The sequence below is a fragment of the Mesoplodon bidens genome (assembly GCF_964165515.1).
Source record: "Mesoplodon bidens genome assembly, chromosome: 8".
In the NCBI taxonomy this organism is placed as follows: domain Eukaryota; kingdom Metazoa; phylum Chordata; class Mammalia; order Artiodactyla; family Ziphiidae; genus Mesoplodon; species Mesoplodon bidens.
In genome coordinates, this window is record NC_138165.1 from 61,739,124 (window position 1) to 61,756,676 (window position 17,553).

At 44.8% G+C, this 17,553-nt stretch overlaps 1 protein-coding gene across 5 annotated transcripts in view; it reads right to left on the minus strand.

The window, feature by feature from the left end:
- MGAT5 (alpha-1,6-mannosylglycoprotein 6-beta-N-acetylglucosaminyltransferase) overlaps positions 1-17,553 on the minus strand; it is a 374,514-nt gene that overhangs the window by 211,440 nt on the left and 145,521 nt on the right. For all 5 annotated transcript variants that reach the window (XM_081243158.1, XM_081243161.1, XM_081243160.1 and 2 more), the window contains one exon: positions 7,199-7,363. In XM_081243158.1, coding sequence (XP_081099284.1) covers positions 7,199-7,363 — 165 coding nt within the window. The remainder of the gene's footprint in view (positions 1-7,198; positions 7,364-17,553) is intronic.

The following is a 17,553-nucleotide window of genomic DNA, read 5'->3' on the forward strand; positions in this document are numbered from 1 at the left end:
CACTCCACTTCATAATTTAAGATCACAACTCTAGAGACAAGCAGAATCAGTCTTTCAAAAAAATCAAAGTATCATTCCAAAAATAAATAATTTTGACAAAGGCACACTCAAGTCCCTTCAGGGATTAAACCTGGAGAAATCATGATTGGTTGAAAGGTGGTTTTTGCTTTTCTCAATCTATTTTTTTCATTTCTTTGATTCACCGTCCTCTTCAGTAAGATAAACAGAGCTCAGAAATGCAGTTCATTGGGTCACAAATCAAGCCTTGGTAAATTTTGAAAAACGGAAATCGTATCAAGTATCTTTTCCGACCACAACACTATGAGACTAGATATCAATTACAGGAAAAACACTGTAAGAACTGCAAACACATGGAGGCTAAACAATGTCACTAAATAACCAAGAGATCACTGAAGAAATCAAAGAGGAAATCAAAAAATACCTAGAAACAAATGACAATGAAAACACAACGACCCCAAACCTATGGGATGCAGCAAAAGCAGTTCAAAGAGAGTAGTTTATAGCAATACCATCCTACCTCAAGAAATAAGAAACATCTCAAATAAACAACCTAACCTTACACCTAAAGCAATCAGAGAAAGAAGAACAAAAAAACCCCCAAAGTTAGCAGAAGGAAAGAAATCATAAAGCTCAGATCAGAAATAAATGAAAAAGAAATGAAGGAAACAACAGCAAAGATCAATAAAACTAAAAGCTGGTTCTCTGAGAAGATAAACAACATTGATAAACCATTAGCCAGACTCATCAAGAAAAAAAAGGGAGAAGACACAAATCCACAGAATTAGAAATGAAAAAGGAGAAGTAACAACTGACACTGCAGAAATACAAAGGATCATGAGAGATTACTTCAAGCAACTATATGCCAATAAATGGACAACCTGGAAAAAATGGACAAATTCTTAGAAATGCACAACCTTCTGAGACTGAATCAAGAAGAAATAGATAATATAAACAGACCAATCACAAGCACTAAAATTGAAACTGTGATTAAAAATCTTCCAACAAACAAAAGCCCAGGACCAGACGGCTTCACAGGCAAATTCTATCAAACATTTAGAGAAGAGCTAACACCTATCCTTCTCAAACTCTTCCAAATTATAACAGAGGGAGGAACACTCCCAAACTCATTCTACGAGGCCACCATCACCCTGATACCAAAACCAAAGATGTCACACAAAAAGAAAGCGACAGGCCAGTATCACTAATGAACACAGATGCAAAAATCCTCAACAAAACACTAGCAAACAGAAGCCAACAGCACATTAAAAGGATCATACACCATGATCAAGTGGGGTTTACATCAGGAATGCAAGGATTCTTCAGTATATGCAAATCAATCAATGTGATACACCATATTAACAAACTGAAGGACAATAACCATATGATAATCTCAATAGATGCAAAAAAGCTTTCAACAAAATTCAACACCCATTTATTATAAACACTCTCCAGAAAGTAGGCATAGAGGGAACCTAACTCAACATAATAAAGGCCATATATGACAAACCCACAGCCAACATCATCCTCAATGGTGAAAAACGGAAACCATTTCCTCTAAGATCAAGAACAAGTCAAGGTTGCCCACTCTCACTGCTATTATTCAACATAGTTTTGGAAGTTTTAGCCACAGCAATCAGAGAAGAAAAAGAAATAAAATGAATCCAAATAGGAAAAGAAGAAGTAAAACAGTCAACTGTTTGCAGATGACATGATATTATACATAGAAAATCCTAAAGATGCTACCACAACACTACTAGAGCTCATTAATGAATTTGGTAAAGTAGCAGGATACAAAATTAATGCACAGAAATCTCTGGCATTCCTATATACTAATGATGAAAAACCTGAAAGAGAAATTAAGGAAACACTCCCATTTACCACTGCAACAAAAAGAATAAAATACCTAGGAAGAAACCTATCTAAGGAGACAAAAGACCTGTATGCAGAAAACTATAAGACACTGATGAAAGAAATTAAAGATGATACAAACAGATGGAGAGATATACCATGTTCTTGGATTGGAAGAATCAACACTGTGAAAATGACTATACTACTCAAAGCAATCTACAGATTCAAGGCAATCCCTATCAAACTACCAAAGGCATTCTTCTCAGAAGTAGAACAAAAAATTTCACAATATGTATGGAAACACAAAAGACACCGAACAGCCAAAGCAATCTTGAGAAAGAAAAACAGAGCTGGAAGAATGAGGCTCCCTGACTTCAGACTATACTACAAAGCTACAGTAATCAAGACAGTATAGTACTGGCACAAAAACAGAAATATAGATCAATGGAACAGGACAGAAAGCCCAGAGATAAACCCATACACATATGGTCACCTTATCTTTGATAAAGGAGGCAAGAATATACAATGGAGAAAAGACAGCCTCTTCAGTAAGTGGTGCTGGGAAAACTGGACAGCTAAGTGTAAAAGAATGAAATTAGAAACTTCCTAACACCATACACAAAAATAAATTCAAAATGGATTAAAGACCTAAATGTAAGGCCAGACACTATAAAACTCTTAGGGGAAAACATAGGAAGAACACTCTTTGACATAAATCACAGCAAGATCCTTTTTGATCCACTTACTAGAGAAATGGACATAAAAATAAACAAATGGGACTTAATGAAACTTAAAAGCTTTTGCACAGCAAAGGAAACCTTAAACAAGACGAAAAGACAACCCTCAGAACAGGAGATAATATTTGCAAACAAAGCAACTGACAAAGGAATTAATCTCCAAAATATTCAAGCAGCTCATGCAGCTCAATATCAAAAAAACAAACAACCCAACCCAAAAATGAGCTGAAGACCTAAATAGACCTTTCTCCAAAGAAGATATACAGATTGCCAACAAACACATGAAAGGATGCTCAACATCACTAATCATTAGAGAAATGCAAATCAAAACTACAATGAGATATCACCTCACACCAGTCAGAATGGCCATCATCAAAAAATCTACAAACAGTAAATGCTGGAGAGGGTGTGGAGAAAAGGGAACCCTCTTGCACTGTTGGTGGGAATGTTAATTGATACAGCCAGTATGGAGTACAGTATGGAGGTTCCTTATGAAACTAAAAATAGAACTACTATATGACCCAGCAATCCCACTACTGGGCATATACCCTCAGAAAACCGTAATTCAAAGAAAGACATCCATGTACCACAATGTTCATTGCAGGACTATATACAATAGCCAGGACATGGAAGCAACCTAAGTGTCTATCGACACATGAATGGATAAAGAAGATGTGGCACATATATACAACGGAATATTACTCAGCCCTAAAAAGAAACGAAATTGAGTTATTTGTAGTGAGGTGGATGGACCTAGAGTCTGTCATACAGAGTGAAGTAAGTCAGAAAGAGAAAGACAAATACCGTATGCTAACATATATATGGAATCTACTAAATAAATAAATACATACATACATACATACATACATACATACATAAATGGTTCTGAAGAACCTAGGGGCAGGACAGGAATAAAGATGCAGGCGTAGAGAATGGACCTGTGGACACGGGGAGGTGGAAGGGTAAGCTGGGACGAACTGAGAGAGTAGCATGGACATATATACACTACCAAACGTAAAATAGATAGCTAGTGGGAAGCAGCTGCATAGCACAGGGAGATCAGCTTGGGGTTTTGTGACCACCTAGAGGAGTAGGATAGGGAGGGTGGGAGGGAGTCGCAAGAGGGAGGGGATATGGGGATGTATGTATACATATAGCTTATTCACTTTGTTATACAGCAGAAAGTAACACAACGTTGTAAAGTAATTATACTCCAAGAAAGATGTTTAAAAAAAACATGCAGTTCAATCTGATTCTTGATTTTCATAAAGTTCATTTCCACCTAAATTTACCTAGGGGAACATTCATTTTCACATAATAAAAAAGCGCAAGAGGGCTTCCCTGGTGGCGCAGTGGTTGACAGTCCGGCTGCCGATGCAGGGGACACGGGTTCGTGCCCTGGTCCGGGAAGATCCCACATGCCGCGGAGCAGTTGGGCCCGTGAGCCATGGCCGCTGAGCCTGCGCGTCCGGAGCCTGTGCTCCGCAACGGGAGAGGCCACAACAGTGAGAGGCCCGCGTACCGCAAAAAATAAATAAATAAATAAAAGCCCAAGAGCAATAATAAATTTGGTAAGACAAGCCATTTTGAATAAAAGCCACATAGAACACAGCTAAAGAGAGAAAGAAAAAGGGGACACACACACACACATCCCTAAAAAGAAAATAAATTTAGAGAATTCTTCTTGAACTGCCATGGTACCCAATTTAGATGCAGTTTATAGCCAACCAGAAGATCTATCAGTGAGCAATAAGACACAACAGTAAGCAATCAGAAACATCAGTTAGCAATAAGACACCAGAGTAAGCAGTACAGTCCCACCAGGGAGAACATTTCTGAGCAATTACCACATGTCTTAATGCAGAAACGAAGAAAGAAACACTTCACTCAACTGGGATTGGAACCGTATAAAAACGATCTCTCTCACAGCTCAAGAGCCACTCCGGCTATGACAGGAGGGGTGTGAGGACTGCCAGCACAGCCACGGATCAGGAAAAGGACCAAAAAAGCCATGAGGGGTTGACCATGAGCTAGGACTAGGAACTTAAGTGCTTGTCCTTCTTTTTGGCACCCTAATCTATAGACCTGGCAAAAAAAAAAAAAAAAAAAATTGTGGGTTATTTGACAGGATATAAAGGACCCTCCAACCTCGGGGGAAATAAAGGAGGACGCCCGCATTCTTCATTACACATCTGTGGCCACTGTGGCTAACGCAGTGTTTGGGCAGGGAATGCATATGCACCCACACGCACAGAGGCACAAGTTTTTTTGTTTTCTAGCACACAGGTCAGCCAAAGAAACAGACCCTCAGTCATAAAGAACTTCCTTATTAGACAGGATATTGAACAGTCCAGGAAACTGTCAGCTCTCTAGGACCATCTAAGAAAATGGTTGCACGTTTTTTCCAGGCTCACCCATTTGGGATGATTTATAAGTGGAAGCAAGAAAGAAGCAGCAAACACAATGTCTTCTCTACTTGGCACGAGGAGGTCTTCAGCTGAGCTCAGCAACAAAGCCTCACCCCATCCGAAATGCTTAAAGTCACAAAACCTGTGTGAAACCGCTTCTCTGAGATGCTGAGAAGAGTAAATAAAATCACGTGCCTCCACGGCTCAGGAACTGTACTGGTATTTACTGAACGGTTGCTAGTTGGAAGGAAGGAGAGGAAACTAACAACTTTTTATCTGTGTCACAATCCATTTCTAGTCTGTGTCTCTTTCTCAATCGCCTCAATCCTACCCACCTTCGAAGTTTACTTTCTGACTAAGTCAGAAGCCTTCCACAGTCACCCCTGCTTAGAGCGACCATAATTTGTGTTATTCTAAGCATGTGTATTATTTTACTAATTGGCCAAGTAAAAATCTCGAATGTATGGAGTGTGTCACACACGAGATGCAAACGAGTAAGAATGAGGTTAATTATCAAAGGCATAACTTTAAATTCGCTCCCTTTTTCCAAAAAGGAAACAAAACAAAATACTCTGGTTCTATAAATATCAGTAAACACACAGTACCAGTGGCACCTCTAAAGGAGCCCTAGTCAGAGCCAATGACTTACAGAATGTGCTCAGAGATATGTGTTAGCCAAGTAAACTAGCTCCACGCACAGGGCTGGGATCCCACTTGAAATAAGTAGCCACCACCTGCCTTCCATTTCATTCCACAATTTTGTACCCTGAGACTTGGAGGTCAGGCACCAAGTCTCCCTGTGAGCCCGGCACACAAACCGGACAGTCAGAGGCAGCGAGATCCCTTATCGGGAAGAGAACGACAGCAGACATGTCGACACAGGCCCTACAGGACAGAGGCGGTGGGAGGCAGCAGTGTTAGAGGCAGAGCAGTCCTCACCAACCCCCGGATATAGGGTCCTGCGGAGCTGCCATGAAATCAGACAGGACCTTCTCAACAGCATCTCCGACTGGGAATAGGGGTGGAGGAGTGGAGGCTGGAGAGGCATGGGTTCCATTTATTAATCAGTAGCTCGACACAGTGGGAGGTTTTCTTGTCTAATTACAGAAGCTGTTGGAAACTGCAAGGGAAGACAGGATTTATGGCCTAGATGACACTGCCTCTGTGTTGTAATTAAAAGTTATTTTTAATACCTGTTTGGTGGGATACTTTGGATTATTAAAAATATATTTTGCAATTTAAAACTTGCTAAAGGGTAAAGAACACAGCAGAAACGTAATACAACAAGCTTGCCTAATGTGAAACAATTAAACGTTTTGACACTGGGAGGTGGGAAAGGAAAAGAATCTCTCTCCTACTTAAGGCTGTGAATTTCCGACAAGAGGGAAAGAAAAGCCAAAAAGGGTACTCAAGGGCTTCCCTGGTGGCGCAGTGGTTGAGAGTCCACCCGCCGATGCAGGGGACACGGGTCCGTGCCCCGGTCCGGGAAGATCCCACATGCCGCGGAGCGGCTAGGCCCGTGAGCCACAGCCGCTGAGCCTGCGTGTCCAGAGCCCGTGCTCCGCAACGGGAGAGGCCACAACAGTGAGAGGCCCGCGTACCACAAAAAAAAAAAAAAAAAAAAGTAATTCCAGGAGCTCATTATGGGAAATATGCCATGGAGACCACCAGATATTACACATCATGAAGAGACTATAAAAACATTTGAACGTGTTATTCAAAAATAAATTTAGGGCTTCCCTGGTGGCGCAGTGGTTGAGAATCTGCTTGTCAATGCAGGGGACACAGGTTCGAGCCCTGCTCTGGGAGGATCCCACATGCCGCGGAGCAACTGGCCCCGTGAGCCACAAATACTGAGCCTGCGTGTCTGGAGCCCGTGCTCCACAACGAGAGGCCGCGATAGTGAGAGGCCTGCGCACCGCGATGAGGAGTGGCCCCCACTTGCCGCAACTAGAGAAGGCCCTCACACAGAAACGAAGAGCCGGCGCAGCCATAAATAAATAAATAAATAAATAATTTTTTTAAAAAATAAATAAAATAAATAAATTTAAAATGAGCTTTACAGGGGCCATACCAAGTTTATGGGATTTATCGTATGCCAATAAGAACACTGTGCTCTTGTATTCTCTTCTGAGTTCGAAGCAGGTTTGACTTTATGTCAGGGCATAGAATCGCGGTCCTTACCTGCCACATTAATTTTCTCAAGTGCTACCAAGCTGGGAACAGCTGTGGTGGAGTTGGTCAAGTTCGTCCCTGTGCCGTTGATTACGAGGTTGTCCACCTTTGACTCTAACTTGCCAATGCGCTGCAAAATGTTATCCAACAACACAGCAAGAGTCTTCTTCAAATCTGTAAAAGAAAACGTACATAGTTTGAAAATCCTTGGGTCCCCGCACGTTTGCCTGGTGCGCACACGCTCACCCTCCCTTTGTTTCTCTCTCTGACACGAAGAACAGAAGGTGGCAAGTCAAAAAGTACCACTTGAAGACCTGTCCTAACAAACCACCTCTTAAAGATGACAGAGGCCACATTCAAGTGGCCCAAAGAGTACAAAACAAATCAGTTCGCTCTGTTAAGACAACTTTTCGCGGTAACATTAAAATTATTCCTGGCTACTAGGCTGAGAGAGAAAACTCCCTGTTTCTCAGCATCCTACCAAAACACTCTGTTAAATTCTTCCTCGTTCTAGCATGGTGGTTACTGACACATAGAATGACAAGCCCAAAGGGTAGCAAGGCCCTGAAGTAACTTCCAGATCAAGTTCATTGTTAGTTTTTTTTTAGTGCTGTAGACTCTCGCATGTCCAAATTTTTTGCAAAGTCTTTACTGCTGTTGGTTACATATGGTAATACTTAATAAAAGCTACAGTTCCAGATTCCAGACATGCTGGATAACCCAGAGTTAACTATAATGCAATTTAGGAAGACACTTAAAATAAAGACCAGATTCATTCATTCATTCGAGACATATTTATTAAACAACTACTATGTGCCAGGCATTGTTCTAGACGCTGGAACTATTCTTTTCTGGTGCTTACATTTAAGAGTTGATTCTCTTTCTTACGTATCTGGCTGTGGGTTATAGAGAAGTGTTCTTCTCGCTGGATAAATTACAGACATTATCTTCATGCCTACCTAAGTTATTTACTAAGTTTGTATACAAGGTATTCTACACACAGAGAGAGAAATTAAGTTAGCCCCCTCTCCTCTGGAAACTCATAATCAAAGAAAGATAGTCTGACTTGTACATGTGAGAAAAGCAAGAGGACCACAGGATAGCCATCTAGGTGAACAGAATTCAGACTCGCTTATGAATTGGGAGTGGGCCAGGGGAGTAGGACATCAGTGGAGGGAACAGGATGCAGAAAAGTCCTGAACTGAGACAAATGGGAAGTTGTCACCTTCCATTCTGCTGGGAACAGAGCACACTCGCGCCGAACAGGTGCTCTGATCTGGCCAGGAAAGAAACACACACTGGATCAATCCACCAACCCCAGAGCACAGCCCATGACCCTCCACCAACAGGCATGCAGGCCTCCTATTTTGCCAGGTCAAGAGAGACACTCATCTGAACAGAAACAAAGGTGTGTGTGTAATTGACATGGAATTTTGCATTCTTGGTGGTTTACAGACAGCTTCACTGAAGCTGACTAAAAACTACGAACAGAAATAGAACCCACATCTTCATCCTGAAAGTCTGGTTCTATGTGCTCATTAGCATAATCTCAATTGTTCAATCACACCCAACACCAAACATCAGACTTCTTCACCACGTTAAAATCTGTAGCAGATTGTTCATTCACTCACTCTAACAAACATCCGACCAGGTCTATTTTTTGCTCTTCAGTGTGTACCTTACCCACAGGTAGTAAGACAAGCTGGCCATGACATTAGAGCAATTGGCTAAAAATATGATTATAACAAAGAAGGTCAGAAGGGAACTAAGAGTTCCTGAATGCCTATCACGTGCCATGCACATTTATAAGGAATTCCATTTATCTTCACATTCTCCATGAAGCAGGTATGACTTCATTTTACAGAAGAGAAAACTGAGGTTCACAGACAGAAAGTAATACGCTCACGGTTAAAGGGATACAAAATAGCAATGCAGACTCGACTCAGGTCTGCCTAATTCCCTGACATCTCAGTGTGACCAGCCAGAAGTCAAGAGCCGGGCTGAAAAAAGAAACCAAGCAGGAAATTCGGTGACTTTCATCCACAGCGTAACGATTAAGGGGTTATTAGACTCTTAATCACTTCCTAGGTTTGAGTCCTCACTCTCCATTTCTGCATCCTTATTTGTAAGAGTGGAAAGCATAAGCCTACCTCTTTGGGGTTGTAATGAAGACTTAATGAGTTAATATTTATAAAATGGTTTGAACACTGCCTGGCACACAATAAGCACTACATAACTGTCTGTTACATAGATAAATAAAAAATAAAACCTTTGGAAAATGCTCTCATCCTTCCTAGAGAAATCTCTCCCTGAGTGATGCAAAGCTTTACCGTTTTATCCAAAGGGTCATGAGATCATTCTCCTCCGGGGGCTGCAGTCCCACAGTCAGCATGACTCACAGCCGGTCCCTGACACATCATTGGCTGGCACGGACGGCAGGAGTCAGCCACCAGCTCTGCTCTTATACGGAATCTAAAGCACTGTCCCCTTCTCCAGAGCTCTGAAGATTGCCAGAGGACAGTCACACAGATGGGGGCAATGGTGCCACTCGGGGGCTGTATTCACTGTAAAGAAACCACTCCTCAGGTAAATGACATCAATCTCCCCCATCTCCAGCCTCTTCGCCCAGAGCCTGAATTATCAGCCAAGGAGTCCACGCGTAAAAACGGCATTTAACTCTTACCAGCAATTGTCATTAGCCAGACGCAGAGGCCCTGACCCTCCAGTTTGGGTTAACTCAGGGTTTCTCAACTTTGACACAATTGACACTTGGGACCAGATAATTCTTTGCCGGGGGCGGGGGGGGGGGCAGGGGATGGGAGAGGCTGTCCTATGCATTTAGTGTTTGACAGCATCCCTGGACTCCAGCCACTCAATGACAGTAGCAATCCCCCCATGTGACAATCAGAAATGCCTCCAGACTGCACCCCATTTGAGAATCACTGAATTAAGCACACTCCCCCAACCCTTGTCTTCCCCGCTGCCCTTCTGTACAGATGTCCAGAGAGAATCCGGACAGAAGGGTTATGGGAGAGGGAATGAAGTGTGAGAACACAGTCACTAGACTGGCATTCTGTGTGACTTCCGTGGTGGCACTGCTACAAATATGATGGGAACTACAATGAGGGAAGGTGGGAGCGGACAGCAGCCTAGCCCATGCCGCAGGTCTCTTAAGGGCTGGTAACCTTCTGCCTTTTTGTTACAAGGTAACAGGACTACCGGACAGCGTCCCCCAGCCCACAATGTTTGGTGATAGTCACTGATGGCACACAGCTTAGGTAGAATACAAAGTTGTCACACCAGTGTTAAGAAGACATTCTTCCTTGATTCCTAAAATACAGTCCATCGGGCTTCCCTGGTGGCGCAGTGGTTGAGAGTCCGCCTGCCGATGCAGGGGAAACGGGTTCGTGCCCCGGTCCGGGAGGATCCCACATGCCGCGGAGCGGCTGGGCCCGTGAGCCACGGCCGCTGAGCCTGCGCGTCCGGAGCCTGTGCTCCGCAACGGGAGAGGCCACGGCAGTGAGAGGCCCGCGCACCGCAAAAAAAAAAAATACAGTTCATCAATAAATGTGACCCCCTATCTCTTGTTGATCCCCCCTACACAGATGGACCTTCTGTGACTGTGACATGGTACAAATAAAGGAACTCATGATGATGATAAGATGTTGATGGTCACCATCACCACTACTGCCCCAATACTACTACTGCTGCTACTATCACTAAGGTTGCTACTGCTGCTGCTACTACTATTGCTACTATTATTACTGCATTGTTGCCACTGCTACTAGCGCTGCCGCTGCTCCTCCAGCAGCACCACCAGCATCACTATTTACTGAGCCCTATGTGTCAGCTACTGTCCTAAGCACTTTACATGCATTAACTCACTTGATCCTGCCAAGACAATATGAGAAACGTGTTGTCGTTCCCATCCCCATTTTACAAATGAGTAAACCACAGTACACAGAGGTTAACTAGTTTGTCCCATGTGTCTGCAGATCCAGTGCCCAAACCCAGATAATCGGGTTCCAGACCCAACAGCTCTTACCCACTATGCTACAATGCCTCTCGAGGACCACTGTGGACCTGCCGGCCAGCAAGCATCTCTGACCTGCTACTTCTGAACACACTTAGCAGGGATTAACTCCTGAGCTTCTGCCATGTGTTTCTGTTAAACCGTATCCCAGCCACCCTCAAGACTCGTGATACCACTGAGCCGTGAGCAGCTCCAACACTACAACGTAATGAAGAACTTATCTTTCTATATCGTCTCCCTTAAAATGAAAATGGAATATAAGACTATCAAAACCTTAGCCTCTCTAGACACTTTACCTGGGTAGGCATGGTTTCTCTCCCAATGTGGGGGAAAAAAAAAAGTTCATTTTCAACTCAAGCAGCTGTTTAGGTCACAATTTCAAGGCAGTCGAACACAAGATAAAAGATACTGTGTCAATAAAACATACAAGGGCAAAGATGATCCCCAGCCCATCTTTGTACCCTTACCAACTGGCACAGTGCCTGACACAGTAATCAGTAAGTGTGTGTTACCTAAATGAATAAGTGAATGAATGAATGAACCAACAACGAAATGAACTACATTTAGTCTTCCCACAAAGAAGGCTAAATAAACTATACCTTTCTAGGTGATGAAATTGTTTCTCACCTTTGTGTTTCACAGCTAAACCTGCAAAAACTGTTGAGTTTTACTGCAATTTTAAACTAATACCAGAGTATTTTTGTATATTTTCACCTTAATGTTAACCCATATATTTGATAAGACTGAACATCCAAGAATAATTTCTATACAGTTTAATAAAGAAATGAAGGTGAAAACATTCCTCCAAATTCTAGTGTAATATTTTCATATTTATCATTGTGTTTTATAGTTATTACAGCCATAAACTGTATCCTCAGCAGGATTACAATACCCAATTACTCACGGGCTTTTAAATTTTTGTTTGTGCTTCAAAGCCTCAGTAATAAAAATTTAATCCCAACATTACTACTGCAATTCTGCATTCCGAAAACTTACTGTACGTGATAAAGTTGAGATCAAAGTAGGTGAAAACATTTAAAATGTCCCACTGGGGAAAGGAAGCTTTTCGTTTCTATCATGCCAGGAGTTCTCTGATAAAGGGTGAGATCAACAAAATCTCAGAACAGGTGCCCTGGCAGCTTCTGTAAATTTTCATTTCCTGAAAGCCATGACATTAAGGATAAGAGGGGTTGGAAGACGCTGCCACATCCTTGAGCAGGACAGTCAAGGAGATCTCACTGCCAGCTACACCCTCCCCTGCAGCTGGAGTCCAAGGAGATGGAATATCAGTAGAAAGGGGGTCCTGCTGGTGGAAAAAGATCTGTCAGTTTATAAGTCTTATCAGCTAAAACTATGAGACTGGGTGGTAAACCCTGATTGCCCAGATCAGCAAGTCAACTGAGAAAGGGCAGTGCTTGAGGTCAGTGCCTCAAGGCTGGTCCCACCCCATTCCCCTGGGACACGCTTCCCAAAGCAGTGGTTCTCCAGCCTGCTGTCCATCAGGCTTGGCTGTGGAGTCAGAGGTACCAGGTCCCATCCTCAAGCTGCTCAATCGGAACTTGCACAACCTGCATGTCAAGGATTCTGGGCACACACAATCGAGAACTACATTTAAGATGCAGCCGCCACGATTCACTGGTACAGAACCAACTGGGCAATAAGCAAGGACTTACAGCGGAACTGCCAGAGATCATTTACATCTATGCTTGTGCCTAATGCAAATCCTTCTCTACCTTGGCCGTGTTTCCCCGCCCCTCAGTCCACAGCAGAGCTCGAACAGCAGGACCACAGAGCAGATTCACCTGCTGCTCCAGAGAAGCCAGCAAAAGACAGGGCGCTAATGAGAAAGGGAGGTGCTAATGAAAAAAGAATTAACCCCAACCTCTCATTCCCACTGACTGCCAGGAATGTCAAGTTTCATCAGTTACATGTTTGAAAATTAATTTTAAAGTGACCTTTCCACAGAAAGATAATACGGTTAGAGTAATGACCAAAATACAGTCCATTCATTATGTACAAGGACATTCGAGACAGTGTTAGTTATAAAAGAGAACAGTGCTATTTATTATAGATAAGCAGTGGACACTACCCAAATACCCAACAAAAAGGTTACATTATATGGTGTCCATCTATTCCTAAAATGGAATAAATCGGTAGATTGGAGGCCAGGGAGGGCAGAGAGCAGGTCTGTTCTGTCACCTCTGTTTACTGCCACAAGCTATTGACCTCAGGAGCTCAATACATGTTTATTGAATGGTTGGATGAAAAAGGAAAAGTGTATCGCCATTAAAAAAATATATAATGGACGGGGAAATAAAATAAAGATGAGTTCAAAAAGCTCTATGTAAAATATTCCAGTTTTTAAAAATGAGCATACACACATATATATCTGCATTTAAATAAAGCATGGAGAGAAAGCAAATTTATCTGGTTTGGGGGTAAAGAGTATTTTATCTCTTATTCTTTATTTGTAAGAATGCAAAGCTGGGCGTGGGATCATCTCTGCCCTTGTGCACTTTATGGACAGTATCTTCTATCGTGTGTTGAACAGCTTTGAAACAGTGACTCAAACAGCTGCTGGAATTGAAAATGAATTTTTTTTTCCTTTCACATGGGGACAAAAAAGAAGCCAGCCCAGGAAAAGTGCCTGGAGGGTCCCAGGTTTTCGACAGCCTCATATTCCAGAAGCTCTGAATTTTCTATAAACGTTCACATCATTTTGACAATCACAAAGGCACGAAATGCTACCTGAAAATGCCATCAGTACTGTGTGTTCTACCCTCGGAACTCAAGGGTACTGGCCACAGGTACCCTGATGTCCCCTCCCCCCTCCCAAGAAGCATCTCAGTCACTGACCCTGACTGCTGGGTTCTTCAAGCCCCCTGGTGGACAACTCACCGGCCCCTAAACTCACAAATATGCCCTTCCCCCTGCAGCTGTCACAGGCCGTCCAGGTGACAAAGGGAACAATCATCACCCAGTGAAAAGAGCAGCTCAGAGGCTCGGTACCACTGACTGCCGTGCTCTCCTGGGTTAGCTGTACGGAACTAAGCTTTGACTTGAACTTGTACCTAGAAGTAAATGTTATTCCTGTGCTGGGGGAAGGGTCACTAGTATTTCAAGGAACTCCTAGGCAGCAGAATCCGAGAAAGGATCCTATCTAGGCCTGTAGAGGATAGTTAACTGCTTTACGGAATTTGTAAACATCCAGAATGGAGTTCTTGGGCTCTTCTCTCCATTTTCCTAACACTTCGCCAGCCGCATGGAATAGGACTCAAGCCAACTTAGCCCTCTGTGTAGAAAAGGACTCAGGCTCTGAAAGGTCAAGTCCACTGTCACCCGTAGTCCCCACTGACTCCAGGGCATCTTCCCTGTCGGGAAAGGGCAGCCGTAGCACAGCCCTCCCTGCTCACTACCCACACCAGAAACCGTGCCCCAATGGTGCCCACGTCAGAGACGAAGTGAGCTCGGCCACGCCCCACTTATCCCACACCACGAAGGAAAAGCGTTATCTTTTGAACAGGAGGACAATGACAATCACATGTCCCGTTTCTATGATGCCACAGGTCACTCTGGAGCTAACACACCTTTGGAAAGGGATCCAGGGAAGAGCCAAGCAGCACCCGCCCGGAGCTCAGAGCAGCAGGTCCCAACCCTGGCTGGGGTGGAGCCCAGCATCGGTGCTGTCACAGCAGCCCAGGGGATTCTGGTGGACAAGCCTTGGGCATCTTGTCTATTAGCAGTGGGTGGCAAGCCTGCCTTCCTCCAGTCCACAGCTTACTTCTTCTCCTGTCTGGTCGGGCCCCGTCCCCTGTAAACCCTAAAAACAGCTATACAAACAGGTTCCTGAAGCCCTGCGTTCAAAGGAATAGACAATGTCAGCTCTACGTGGACAATTCTGGTTGGGTGGTAACTACTGCGGGTCCGTGTAGGCCAGGGTTAGCAATCACTCATAATAACGAACGCATGTTACTAATCTAAGTGCTTTGATAAGCTCGGTCACATGCAATCCTATGAGGTCAACAAGCCTATGAGGTCAGTGATATTATATCCTCTATTGGACAAAAGAGGAGGCAGTCTTTTAAAACGTCAGTGACTTGCCCAAGGTCACACATCTAGTAAGGAGACCTTCCACAAGCCGCAACTAAACACGCTCCAGCTGCTTTCCAGAAGAAACAACGGTTCCCACGTCAGGATCGTGCATAATAGCTACTTGGAGCCACCTGGACACCAAGTCCATAGGGAATCTCTTCTTGTTTCCTGTCTCACTAAAAACATTACTGTGTTACTGTGATTTTCTTTCTGGTTTTTTTTTTTTTTGGCTGCACCCCTTGGCTTACAGGATCTTAGTTCCCCGACCAGGGATCAAACCTGAGCCCCCTGCAGTGGACGCGCAGAGCCCTAACCACTGGACCGCCAGGGAGTTCCCACTGTGATTTTCAAATTAGCCTCAGCTGTAACTGTACTAGACAGAGTCAGGGTGGAGGGGACACTGCTGCTATGCACTCATGGTTCCTACTATGTGCCAGCCACGTGCTAAGGCCCTGGGGCACAGCAGGGAACGAGAGAGACAGGACTCCCTGCTCTCTGGGGGCTTACATTCTAATGGGGGAGAGAGATGATAAAGACAGTGACTGTGTCATGATAGGTAGTTTGTCATGAAGAATGAGAATGAAGTAGGGGTGTGGCCCTACTTCTGATAGGGACCCAAAGGAGAGGGGGAAGGGATCTCTCTGGAGGAAGGGCATGCAGGTGGAGGGAACGGCAAATGCAGAGCTCAGAGGCAGGAAGATGCCCAGCCATCATCCAAAAGCTGGTCCCAGAAGACAGCTGCACTGCCAGGCAGCATGAGAAGGGTGGACAGCTCTTCAGGGTGGCCGTGAGCTCTGCCCAAGCAGTTCTGGCAGAAAGATCACCAGGACACCGCTGGGAGGGGGAGGCACTGCAGGGAAGATGAGGGACCTACTTCAGGGCAGGACTCTGAGGCAAATCCCTTTACACCTGTATCCCCTGCTCCCGCCAGGACCAGAAGCAGTGGTGTGGTGTGCAAGGAAAGGGCTTGAGGACAAAGGGAGTACTAGCAAGAGCCTCCAGTTCCTCCCGGAGACCCAGATTCCGACTGCACTCCTGTCTCAAACACACCCGAGGTCCTCCTCAGACATCCAAACTGGGCTGGGCATGCCCGTGAACTTGGTCTGGCTCTGATGGGGATGCTGGGCGGGGGTCTTCTACCACAGGATCACTGGAAAAGCCCCAAGCCCCAAAGAGGCCCGTTTTTAGGTCCAAGCTTTTGAAAGCAGAGAGTCCTTTCCGGAATCACACCAGCCGTAGGGTAACCAAGTAACCTCCTGAGACACACCAAAGAAAGGGCCCAGCTCTTTTTTCCCCCATTTCGCTCCAAGAACAGTGTATTTCCCCCAAGGGCAGAGAATTTCTGCTTAGGCGATGGTGGTTTTCCACAACACGCAGCCCTCCAAAAAACAGTCCCTTGATCAGATTTGGAGGAACAGAGGCAAAAAGAAAATATTTAAGCAACAATAAACCTTCACAGGCTTATCCAATGTAAGTGCCTTCTTCTTTTTCATAGGAGAGGTGGAAAGAAACACACGGACAAGCTCTTGTCTGACTCTCAGATCGTTACCTAGGTCTGCAACGCAGGATGGGGGCTACATTTTTGGAGCAGCCTCAGGCAGCCACGCCAGCATCACAGTGAGGGCCCCCTCACTGGCTTATGAACCAACCCTAAGCGGTGTTTATGTCTTGGCAATGGACATCGCCAGGCTGACAAGGGCCACAGAAGCCCAAGAGCTGCTACCGCTCCACTGCCCCCTCGCCAGCAACCAAAAACTCCCCCCTGGTTCTCCACCCCTTTGTCCTTAAGGAAACAGAAAGAACTTCCTTCCTCTTGACCTCCCTGAGGAGGTGACAGTGGACAACAGGTCAGGGTCACGGCCGGCGCCAGGCAGGGGCAAGCCAGGCCAGGCTCCCTTGCAAGAGCATTCGTCTTCCTCATCCCCTCCCCCGCTTCCATCACACTGAGACCACAGCCTTCAGGGCCTCGGTACCCATGCCTTCTTCCCGATCCTCCCACATCAGCACCGGCCACGCTGCCCTGTGCTCACCTTGTTCTATTCGCAGCAGCCTCTGCTCTGCTCTTGGAGTGCGCGTGAGGCCTTAGGATCTGGCACACACCCTGCTTCACCTCAACCTCCCACCTCCCACCCCACCTGGCAGCTCCTGAGCATCATTTGGGCTAAAACACACCTCCCGGGCTTCCCTGCTGGCGCAGTGGTGGAGAATCCACCTGCCAATGCAGGGGACACGGGTTCGA